General features: G+C 37.2%; 1 protein-coding gene and 1 non-coding gene across 5 annotated transcripts in view; one reads left to right on the forward strand and one right to left on the reverse strand.

Annotated features, from left to right (window-relative positions):
• Positions 1–12,599, reverse strand: part of POLK (DNA polymerase kappa) — a 90,581-nt gene that overhangs the window by 57,579 nt on the left and 20,403 nt on the right. For 3 of the 4 annotated variants that reach the window (XM_050794460.1, XM_050794462.1, XM_050794461.1), the window contains exon 2: positions 3,129–3,276. In XM_050794460.1, the coding sequence (XP_050650417.1) occupies positions 3,129–3,263 (135 nt within the window). In that variant the 5' untranslated portion in view covers positions 3,264–3,276. Of the gene's footprint in view, positions 1–3,128; positions 3,277–4,114; positions 4,650–12,599 lie in introns of those variants that run through there. The other variant, XM_050794463.1, reaches the window with a different exon arrangement.
• Positions 12,195–12,255, forward strand: LOC126957758 (U7 small nuclear RNA). Its single transcript, XR_007726927.1, has one exon. It is a non-coding gene; the product is annotated as a U7 small nuclear RNA (small nuclear RNA).

A 12,599-nucleotide genomic window follows, 5' to 3' on the forward strand; every position in this document is an offset into this window, starting at 1 on the left:
TAGATCTTAAACCAACCTTGCTTTCCTAAGATAAATGCCATTTGGTTATGGTGCATAATCTTTTTGATATATTGTTTAAATCAATCCTCTAATATTTTGTTGAGGACTTTCGCATTCATAATGATGTATAACCTTGTGTTTGGCTTTGGTATCAGGGTGATACTGGCGTCATAGGAGTTGGGAAGTGTTCCATCCTTCTCTATTGTCTAGAAAAGCTTATGGAATATTGGTATCATTTCATCTTTAAATATTTGATAAAATTCACCAGAGAAGCCAAATGGCCTGGTCTTTTTTCTTTGATGGGGAGATTTTTAATTACTAATTTATTTCCTTATTATATAGATCTATTTAGATTCTCTGTATCTTCTTGAGTCCATTTTGAAAATTGTAAACTTCTAGAAATGCATCAAATTTATTGGAATTTGTTTTAAAATACTCCACTCCTCCCTCCAAAAATCAGCAGGGGAAGGGTAAGATAGATAAAACTATATTTGCAAAAATGTTGGTAATTGTTGATGCTGGGTGATGATTATATGGGGATTTACTTTACTATTCTCTGTAATTTTCTATATATTTTAAATTTTCTGATAAGAGGTTTAAAAAAGTAAATTGTATTGCTATGGAATAGTAACAATTAGAAAATTCCAATTTAATCAAGAAACCATTTATGATAAACTCACCTCATATGCTAGAGGAATATATATTATTCTATGTATTTTTATATAGCAATCATGTGATATGTGCCAATTATATATGTACCTATATATTTTTGATATATATCACATAAAATTTATATGAAAGCAAAGCTTCAAGAATACTCAAGATATTCTTGAAAAAGAACAAAGTGTAAAAAAAAGAAATTGTGCTAGCAGATATCAAGGCTTATTATAAAGCATGATAATAAAAAACATGCTGTATACATGCAAACATAGGCAAATGATCCAGTGGAACAGAAGAGAAAGCACAGCAGGTCAGTAGGAAAAGGATGGACTATTTAATAAATTGTACTGGGATGCAGAGAATAGAGAGGGAGGATCAGATAGGGACATCTAGGGTAACCTACATATTCTATTTCTTAACCTAAAAACTAGATTCATAGGTTTTATTCTTTTTCTTCTTTTTGAACATTTTTATGATGAAAATATCAAAAAAGTCTCAAACGCAGAAAAAACATGAATACAATAAACACGTATAAAACTATCACTCAGATTTAACAGCTGTTAACATTTTACTGTATATGCTTCATTACAAGTGAAACATTTTAAATTATAAATATCAAGATACTTAGCCATTCCACAGAGGATTTCAGTATGCATTTAAAAATAAGGCCATTTTCCCACTTCATCACAGTAACATTTTCATAGCTAACAAAATTAATGGTAATTCCTTAACTTTTTATCTTGGAATTTTCAAAACTGCAAAAGGTGAAAAAATAGTACAATGAACACCTATATACCCTGACCTAGATTCATCAATTAATATCCTGCTACATTTGATTTCTTCCCCAACTTCCATGTATGTATGTGTGCATGAGTGTATACACACACACGCACATATACATACACACACACCCCTTTCCCCTCCTTTTGGCTAAACCATGTTAAAGTAAGTTGCTGTGGACATCACCATGCGTTTCCTAAGAATAAGGATATTCTCTTAAAGTTTACATCTTTCTACATGTATATTAATACATGTATTGTGTTTATTAATGTACATAACATATATAATACAACATACTAGTACACATTATATATTATGTATATATTATTAATGTACATTAATATTGATATACATTGATAATACACATAACACATTAATACATATATATTCATATGATATATAAATGAAACAAAAAAGTGGTAAAAAAATTAAAGAATTCTTTTATGACCTTAAAGCCATATGTAGTTGACATTCAACTACATAAAATGGAGCAAACAAAAAATTTCTGAACAGGAGAAACTACCATAAGCAAAGTCAAAAGATAACTAATTATTGAATGTGCATATGTATATAGAATACATAATCAGAGTTCATAAAAAATGAAATACAAGTAATTTTTAAAATATCAAAAGAGCGCCAGGCATGGTAGCTCATGCCTATAATCCCAGCACTTTGGGAATAGAGGGATTGCTTGAGGCCAGGAGTTCAAGACTAGCCTGGGCAACATAGTGAGACCTCATCTCAACAAAAAATAAAAAGTTAGCCAGACTTAGTGGCATGTGCCTATTGTCCTAGGTTTTCAAAGGCTGAGGTGAGAGGACCACTTAAGTCCAGGAGGGTGAGGCTATAATGAGTTATTTTTGTGCTACTGGACTCCAGCCTGGGTGACAGAGTGAGACCCTGTCTCAAAAAAAAAGAAAAGATATGCAACTAATTTTTCATAAAAGGAATACAAATTAATGCTATACTGTATTACCTCAGATTGACAAATACAAAAGTTTAGTAATACACTGTGTTAGCACAGTTTCAGTACGGTAATACACACATATTTGTGGTGGAAGTGTGAATTGACAGAAACACCATGGAGGGTAATTTGGCAATTCATAAAAATCACACATGCATATATTCTTTTGTGCTATGTGTAGTTGGTGAAACAATTCCACTTGTGGGAATCTCTTCTACAGTTATACTTGCACATATAGAAAGTTATAAAATACAAAGTTATTCCCTACTTTACTAGTAATGTTTGTAAAAATAAAAGACTACAAATAACATATATTTATCTATAAACTTTTTGGCTGGTTCAATAAATTACATTATATCCACACACACAGGCATACAAAGAATGAAGATCTTTAATTACCTATACAGAAAGAGCTCCAAGTTATATTAACTGAAAAAAAAAAATCCAAATACCAAAACAATTTCTCCCATTGGGGTTAAACAAAAGAAAGGTGAAGAGGAACATGTACATTATTTTGGCTTTATATGCCTATTATATGCATGTGAAATAGAAACCTGGATGGTAGGAGCAACAGAATAGAAGGGAGATTATTCCATACTCTTTTGTAGTTTAAAAATAATATATATTGAAATATTAAATAAAAATGACATTCAAATGATTTTCTTTGAAACAGAAAGTTAAAAGGTCATTAAATTACACATATCAAAAGAAACAGGAAACATACCTTTGTGGCTTCCATTATAATTTTGTTAATTTTCTCTTTATCTAATCCTTCCATTCCTGCTTTATTATCATTAAGTCCCATCCTAAGCAGAAGATCATCTTTGTAACTGTCACACTTCTCCTTTATGCTATCCATGGTATAAACTTATCTGAAAAAGTATAAAGATAAACACTGCTTTTAAAATCATCTGTGGCCAGATGTGGTGGCTCATGCCTGTAATCCGACCACTTTGGGAGGCCGAGGCGGGCAGACTGACTGAGCTCAGGAGTTCGAGACCAGCCTGGGTAACATGGTGGAACCCTGTCTCTACTAAAATACAAACAAAATTAGCCAGGTGTGACGGTGTGCGCCTGTACTCCCAGCTACTAGGGAGGCTGAGGCAGAAGAATTGCTTGAATCCAGGAGGCAGAGGTTGCAGTGAGCCAAGACTGCACTACTGCACTACTGCACTCCAGCCTGGGCGACAGAGCGAGACTCTGTCTCCAAAAAACAAACAAAAAAACAGAGAAAAACTCCAAAAAACATGTGGGGGGTAGGGGGACAGGAGCACCACATACATCCATTATGCATCAATAAAAAAGTTTTTAAAACGTTACATGGTATAGAAATCAGCAAAACAAAATTTTTAAATGACAGTTAAGAATTTTTAGCTACTAAAAATTATTACTCAGACTTTAAAAATTACAGTTGACTCTTAGACAACACGGGTTTGAACTGAGAGCATCCACTTATATTTGAATTTCTTCCGCCTCTGCCACCCTTAAGACAGAAAGACCAACTCCATTGCTTTCTCTTCCTTAGTTTATTCAACATGAAGACAATGAGGATGAAGATCTTTATGATCTACTTCCACTTAATGAATAATAAATATATTGTCTCATTTATGATTTTCTTGATAACATTTTCCTTTCTCTGGCTTTCTTTATTGTAAAAATAGAGTACAGAACAAATATAACATACAAAATACATATTAATCAACTGCATACCTTATTAGTAAGGCTTCCAGTTAACAATAGACAATTAGTAGTTACGTTCTTCAGGAGTCGAAAATTATATGTGAATTTTTGATTGTGCGTGGGCAGGGTCCCTAGCTCCTGTGGTGTTCAAGGGTCATCTGTATTATCACAAGATTATGATATTCTTGGAGAGAAGAAAGGAATTAGCATTTTCTGCATGCTCCATTCTAGCTACTATGCTTAGCGCACTATATGCGAGGGTCATAACAGCCCTGAAAGATAGGTACTATTCTCCATACAAAAAGATAACAAACCTGAGTCTTAGAACATGTCTATTGAGAAATTTGCTAACAAGTGGCAACACATGTGTTGGAACCCAGGCATGAGTACAGAACTTATGTTTCTACCCAGATTAAAACATGGTATAGAAATACAAAATAATACTTCCTCTACTACACATGTTAAGTTCAACTGCATTTATTATCTACTATATGCAGATCTCCTTCTTAAGGCAATGAAAAAATACAGAAAAAAAAAAAAAAAACCTAGAAAGTTAAGTCACCTCTAAGGTCAAGAAAAATCCTTTCAAATAATAAATCTTTAATATCTTTACATACTTTGTAGTTTACCTTCACATACCTTAGCTTTTAAAGATATTTACAACCATGCAAAACAGATCTGGTTATTTTCATATTAGGGAGAAAAAAATGAGAACTTCAGCAAGATTGAATGAATTGCCATCATAACTGTTAGTAAGTGGAAGAATTGGGAGTTGAATGCAAGCCTTCTTACTTCAATTCTGATGCACTCCATGACATTACAGTTGCCTCCGATTTGGGGATCACGTATACTATAAATAAGTGGCCAGGTGAACAGTTGTCAAGAATCTAAAATAAATTACAATTGTGACTTATTTGCATGATTTAGAGAGGGCGCCAATTTACTCTGCCTTGAGGATCTTCCCTTAACAATGTTGCTTCTTTTTTTGGCACTGGCGAAGAATAAAAAGAATTTTGGAAGGGACTCTGAATACTGTGCCTATTAGTGGTAGTTCCACTAGGAAAAAAAGTATACATCATGGTAGTTCTCAAACTTTGCTGCACATTAGGCCCACCTGGATAGCTGTGACGCGAACGGTCCTCCCATACCAAATAAATCAGAAGGTCTGGGAGTAGTAGCCAGATAGGAGTATTTTAAAGAGATGCCCAGGTAATTTCAATGTGTCCCAAAGCATAGGAACCACTGGTACAGATGTTGTTTCGTAGTGCCCAGGGGGAATATAGGTTGGTTTTTTGTTATCATTTGAATTTTTTCCCTTCAACTATCACACTGAGCTAATATTACTCTACATTTTGCCTTACGCTTCATTAATCCAATTACTTGTCAGTTTCTAGTAAAGCAGGTGAATGTAATTCAGTCACAATTTCACCATACCTTCACTACTAGAGAGTGAAATGGCTAAATGCAAACATCCTACATTTAAGCTGTCTTGCCCATATGTTTCTGGGTTTGTCATTGTTGTTATTCACATTCACTCATTCATTCATTCATTCATTTATTCATTCAGAGATGAAGTCTCACTCTGTCACCCACGCTGGAGTGCAGTGGTGTGATCTCAGCTCACTGCAACCTCCGCCTCCTAGGTTCAAGTGTTTCTCTGCCTCAGTCTCCCAAGAAGCTTGAACTACAGGCACACACCACCACGCCTGGTTAATTTTTGTATTTTTAGTAAAAATGGGGTTTCGTCATGTTAGCCAGGCTGGTCTCGAACTACTCAAGTGATCCGTCTGCCCCAGTCTCCCAAAGAGCTGGGATTACAGGCCTGAGCCACTGCACCTGGCTGTTGTTTTTTAGAGACAGGGGTGGGTTGCCCAGGCTGGACTTGAATTCCTGGCCTCAAGAGATCCTCTCTCATCAGCCTCCCAAATAGCTGAGACTGAAGGCACATGCCACAACTCCTGGCTGCCTTGCCCTTTAAATGATGAAATGTATAAATGGAAAAGAAATATTATTGAATGCCTACTCTTTACATATGATATATTAATTGCTTAGCCAAAAAACTCTTGAGGAGAGACCGGGTACAGCATCTCATGACTGTAATCTTAGCATTTTTGTGAGGCCAAGGCAGGAGGACTGGTTAAGCCCAGGAGTTCAACACCAGCCCTGGTAACACAGTGAGACTCCATGTCTACAAAAATAAAAGTAAAAAATTAGCCAGGTGTAGTGATGTGCACCTGTAGTCCAAGCTACTTGGAAGGCTGAGTTTGGAGTTTCACTTGAGCATGGGAGGTCAAGGCTACAGTAAGCCATGGTCATGCCACTGCACTTCAGCCAGGGCAACAGAGCAGGAAACTGCCTCAAAAGAACCAAACCAAACAAACAAACAAAAAAAACCTCTAAGAGTTGGTTTTGGTGCTTGAGTCAAAAGAACTGGACTATGGGCAATCCTGGGACAAGGCAAAATTGTGAGATAGGTAGAGTTAGTTTTTTGCTACCTTCCTGCTTATTGATACCTAATTATCATGAAACTTTTGTCCAGTTTCATAGGCATATGTTGACTATCATCCACATGCCAATGACTTACAGGTTTATAGCACCAGTCCAAATACCTGTTTGACATTTCAAGTTTAACATGTCCAAAAGTAATCTTTTCATCTGCCTCCATCCCCTCCAACCAGCTCCATTTACAGCCTTCTTGGTATCCACTGAGGGCAACTCTAATCTATTCCAGTTGCTCATGTAAATAACCCAGGAGTCATCCTTGACCCCTCTCTTTCTCATACACCCACATCCAAACTATCAGGAAATCCTGTGAGCTCTGCTTTCAAAATCACCTTGAATTTATTCAGGTTACTAGTTAAAAATATAAGGCACAGCTGGGAGCAGTGACTCATGCCTATAATCCCAGCACTTTGGGAGGCCGAGGTGGGTGGATCAGCTGAAGTCAGGAGTTTGAGACCAGCCTGGCCAACATGGTGAAATCCTCTCTACTAAAAATACAAAATTAGCTGGGTATGGTGGCACATGCCTGTAGTCCCATCTACTCAGGAGGCTGAGACAGGAGAATTGCTTGAACCCGGGAGGCAGAGGCTTCTGTGGGCCGAGACTACACCACTGCACTCCAGCCTGGGCCAGACAGAGCAAGACTCCATCTCAAAAATAAATAAATAAATACATAAGTAAATAAACAAACAAATAAGGTTGGGCGTGGTGGCTCACGCCTGTAATCCCAGCACTTTGGGAGGCCGAGGTGGGTGGATCACCTGAGGTCAGGAGTTCAAGATCAGCCTGGCCAACATAGAGAAACCCCACGTCTACTAAAAATACAAACATTAGCTGGGTGTGGTGGTGCACACCTGTAGTCCCAGCTACTAGGTAGGCTGAGGCAGGAGAATCCCTGGAGCCTGGGAGGCAGAGGTTGCAGTGAACTGAGATCATGCCACTGTACTCCAGCCTGGGCCACAGAGCGAGACTCTCTCTCTCTCAAAAAAAAAAAAAAAAAAAAAAAAAAAAAAGGAATGAAACAAAGAAGAACAAGGTCAGGGGTTCGAGACCAGCCTGGCCAATATGGTGAATCCCTATCTCTACTAAAAACATAAAAATTAGCTGGGCGCAGTGGCAGGTACCTGTAATCCCAGCTACTTGGGAGGCTGAGGCAGGAGAAGTGCTTGAAACCAGGAAGTGGCAGTTGTAGTGAGCCAGGTTGCAGTGAGCCAAGATCACATCACTGCACTGTAGCCTAGGCAACAGAGTAAGACTCTGTCTCAAAAAAAAAAAAAAAATATATATATATATATACAGACACACACACACACACACACGTAAGGCAAACTTTTGCTTTTTGTAGTAATAAAGATGGAAACTTAGAATTTTTAAGAAGGAATTCTAAGGAAAAAGTTTTAGTGTGGTAGGGTTCCTTCCCACCTGTAAGAGGTAAATGAAGCTATATAAAAAATATCACACTGTGATCAAAGTCATCTGGAATTAATCTACCAGAAAATATGCAAAATATACCAAAAGTAGTAAGAGACAAGGGGAGGAGAAAGGTGATGGGGGAAAGGGAGGTGGGGGGGAGAGAGAGAGAGAGAGAAACAGAGAGAGAGAGAGAGAGAGAGAGAGAGAGAGAGAGAGGAATACAGAAGGCTAAACTAGAGTAAGTTCCTAGGTGGAGCTTGTTTCCTATTTCTAATATACTGTAAATAACCAAATGTAATAATTTCCTCAGAAAATCTTTATATACCTTAAGGACATATACTATTTTAAATCTCCCAAATATTCAAATATTTAATACTTTGAACAGATTAAGCACCCGGCACAAAATTTCAGACTGTGATTAAATGTTCATGTTATTCTCTATAAATTTAAATACAATGAATTGAATTGGGGATATTACTCTACATTTAAAGTAGTAATTTTCAAACCAATACATCTTATATGATCTACTTTAAAATTTCCGTTTTCATTTTCATTTACTGTAAAAATACTTTTTTAAATTTCAAGAAAATAAAAAATCACAATTTCAAGACTTTAACAGATTATTTTTCCATGTTCTCCAATTATTTTACACACAGATACATGAAAACATACACTGAAACCATATGGCCACAATTTTTATATGACAAAAATGAAAGTATAGGTGCAACTTTGAATTTTTAGCTTTAAATATTTTTTGCAAAATACGAGGAAAAATCTTTCAAAAATATTTTAAACTGGATTTGAATGATTTTCTCATTTACATGTGTTACTGAGAGAAAGAAATATGAAACCCCACAGATCCTAAACCAAGAGTATATACGCTAAAAGAAAACTCAAGTTTCTCACCAGAGACAGAAGGCCTGCCTTGTGAGAACCATGCATGTATTCTCTTCTACCATGCATGTATTGCCTTTCTCCTTTTTAAAATTCATTTAATTGGTTCTAATGAAGAAGAATGGGACAGAGGGAAATTTAAAAACCTATACTCTACTTCATCCTAAAGACATTAAATTCATTCTTATAGAACAGTAAGCGGAAATTATCTTATTTTGACAGGATGAATAATATTCTGATATAAACATATTACCTACAGTGTCAATTCAAAGGTAAATTCCCCAAGCCCCAAGCTTTTTTTTTTTTTTCTGAGACAGAAGACGGAGTTTCGGTCTTGTTGCCCAGGCTGGAGAGCAATGGCACAATATTGGCTCACAGCAACCTCTGCCTCCCAGGTTCAAGCGATTCTCCTGCCTCAGCCTCCCGAGTAGCTGGGGAACTGGGATTACAGGCATGCGCCACCAGGCATGGCTAATTTTGTATTTTTAGTAGAGACGGGGTTTCTCCATGTTGTTCAGGCTGGTCTCAAACTCCTGACCTCAGGTGATCCGCCCACCTCAGTCTCCTAAAGTGCTGGGATTACAGGCGTGAGCCACTGTGCCCAGCCTCCAAGTTTTTAAGTTTCTATTTGGATGATGAGGTGCATATTTTATAAAAAGCCTTCCAGGTTCTTTAACAATGAAAACTTTAACTCAGAAATAAACATACTCAAGACATTTAATAAGTGTGAAAATCTAAGTTTTTATCTTATAGGAGTTGATTGTTTCTTGGAATGTTGATCAACATGAAGGAGATAGGCTGGGAGTTTCTTTGGGCGCTAGTTATAGGCAAAAATATCTATCTACATAAAAGTGATGCTAAACAGACTAATTTTGTTTCATTGAAGTGCACAGGTCTTAAGGGACAGTTCATACTAATGTCCTTAGAAAAGGAGAAAACATTTCTCCTGGCTCAGGGTTGTGATTACAGCACTTTGGGAGGCCACGATGGAAGGATCATTTCAGGTTAGGAACTCAAGACCAGCATGGGCAACATCCTGAGACCCTGTCTACACAAAAAAACAGCCAGATGTGTTGACATGTGCCTGTAGTCCCAGCTCCTCGGGAGGCTGAGACAGGAGGATCGCTTGAGCCCAGGAGTTCGAGGCCATGGTGAGCCATGATTATGCCACTGCACTCCAGCCTGGGCGGCAGAGCAAGACTTTTTAAGAGACAGGGCGACGAAGCCTGTGTCTTCTAAAAAAAAAAAAAAAAAAAAAAAAAAAAAAAAAACAACAACAACAAACAGGCCAGGGGCGCGGTGGCTCAAGCCTGTAATCCCAGCACTTTGGGAGGCCGAAACGGGCGGATCACGAGGTCAGGAGGTCGAGACCATCCTAGCTAACATGGTGAAACCCCGTCTCTACTAAAAATACAAAAAGCTAGCCGGGCGTGGTAGCGGGCGCCTGTAGTCCCAGCTACTCGGGAGGCTGAGGCAGGAGAATGGCATGAACCCGGGAGGCGGAGCTTGCAGTGAGCTGAGATCCGGCCACTGCACTCCAGCCTGGGCACAGAGCGAGACTCCGTCTCAAAAAAACAAAACAAAACAAAAAAAACAAATTACAACAGAAGCCAGGATAATAGGGTAGGTTTACACTACAAATAAGAAATTGAGATACTGTGCTATTTATCTCTACACTACACTCCACACTATTGGAAGGAAAATATCTAATAAAATCAAAAAGAGTTGTGTAAGCTATTATTATTTTCCTGTCCTGGAAAAATGATCCTTTCAATTGTCCCCTTTGCCAAACTGCTCCTAAGTTTCTTCTGAGTTCTAACCGTGATATTGTTTCTTGATCCACTGCTCCTGACTTTTTAGTTTTCTTACAGCTCTAATAGTGTATGGCAGGGGTTTAAAACTCCTTAGCAACATAACCCCGTTCAAATGAAATTTTAGATAAAAATCTCAAGTATTTCCCTAGATCTCTGTTCTACTAATGTTACTCTACAGCTCTTCTATAATTTTTTCATATGTATTCTATCACTAATTTAAAAGAATAAATGGGTAACCTACAAAAAAGGGAAAGCTCATAGTAAACTTCATTTATTTGATTCTCCAAATTCCTTCGAAATATTTATGTGAGTAGGGTGTGGTGGCTTATGCCTATAATCCCAGCCCTTTGGGGGGCCGAGGTGGGAGGATTGCTTGAGCCCAGGGTTTTGAGACCAGCCTGGGCAACACTGTGAGACCTCTGTCTCTACAAAAAAAATTTAAAGAGTAGCTTGGCTGTCCCAGCTACTTAGGAGGCTGAAGTAGGATCATCTCTGAGGCCTAGTAGGTCTAGGCTGCAGTAAACCATGATAGTGCCATTGCATTCCAGTCTGGGTGACAGAGGCACTCTTTCTCAAAAAAAGAAAAGAAACAGAAAAAGAAATACTTGTGTGAACACTAACATACATTGCGATTGTTACCAACTCAAAGACTGCCAATAACAGTTGTTTACTACTGATGAATTTTAAAAGATGGTTCCCACAGCAAATAAGCTCTGAAAATCATTATTCTATTTTCTTCCTAGTCATATCATACATGCCTAAATACCAAAAACAAAAAAAATTAAACATCCCAAAAACACTGCTTTGGGACTTGCCAAACATGATAAAAAAACATCAGCAAGAGGTTGTGGTCTTGGAGTGATTAAGCCAAAATGACTTAGAAACATAATCACATACCTTCCCCCTGCCCAATAAATTGAAGAAAAAAAAAATCCTTAATAATCTTTTTTTCTTTTAAGATTACACTGTTAAAAAGAGCTTTACTTTTAAAATATTGACAGTCCATTTGGAAACTATTATTAACAAATAACTACACTATAAAAATACACTTAAACAGCCGGGCACGTTGGCTCACACCTATAATCCCTGCACTTTGGGAGGCTGAGGTGGGTGAATCACCTGAGATCAGGAGTTTGAGACCAGCCTGGCCAACATGATGAAACCCCACCTTTACTAAAAATATAAAAAACTGGCTGGGCATGGTGGCGTACCCTGTAATCCCAGCTACTCAGGATGCTGAGGCAGGAGAACTGCTTGAACTCGGGAAGTGGAGGTTGCAGTGAGCTGAGATCGCACTGCTGCATTCCAGCCTAGGCAACAAGGGCACAACTCCATCTCAAAAATAAATAAATAAATAAATAAATAAATAAATAAATAAATAAAAGAACCAATTAAACATATATTATATAAAAAGCATCTGATAATAAACAACAGCATCTGGGATTTACACTAAATTAGTAAAAATAATTATTCTCAATTGATGAGATGAGTGTTACAGTTTTTCAGAATTTGTCTAACAGGTATTCCGGTCTTCACCAGAAAGCTTGATGAGATGATATCTCTCTCTCCTCTGAGATACTATAACTTGGTTTGTATTCAGTAATTTTTTTTTGACGTTTCAAAAAACACTAATGGAAGGTTTATGAAAGAAAGCATGGGTTAAAAAATATTGCAAAACACCGAGCTAGATTAGTTCATCAAACTATCACAATATGTGGTTTATGTTAGCTTAATTTTTTTCATAAAATAAAAAGCAGTCTAGACTTACCAGTAACTTTTTTTAAATTAATGAGATCTAAATATGCTGTTTATTTTAAGAAGGCTTAAAAAATGTGCACATGGTATACATAGCATTATGAAAATTCATAAAATGTTAACGGTAATTGCCAGCA

Source organism: Macaca thibetana, chromosome 6 (genome assembly GCF_024542745.1).
Source record: "Macaca thibetana thibetana isolate TM-01 chromosome 6, ASM2454274v1, whole genome shotgun sequence".
NCBI lineage: Eukaryota > Metazoa > Chordata > Mammalia > Primates > Cercopithecidae > Macaca > Macaca thibetana.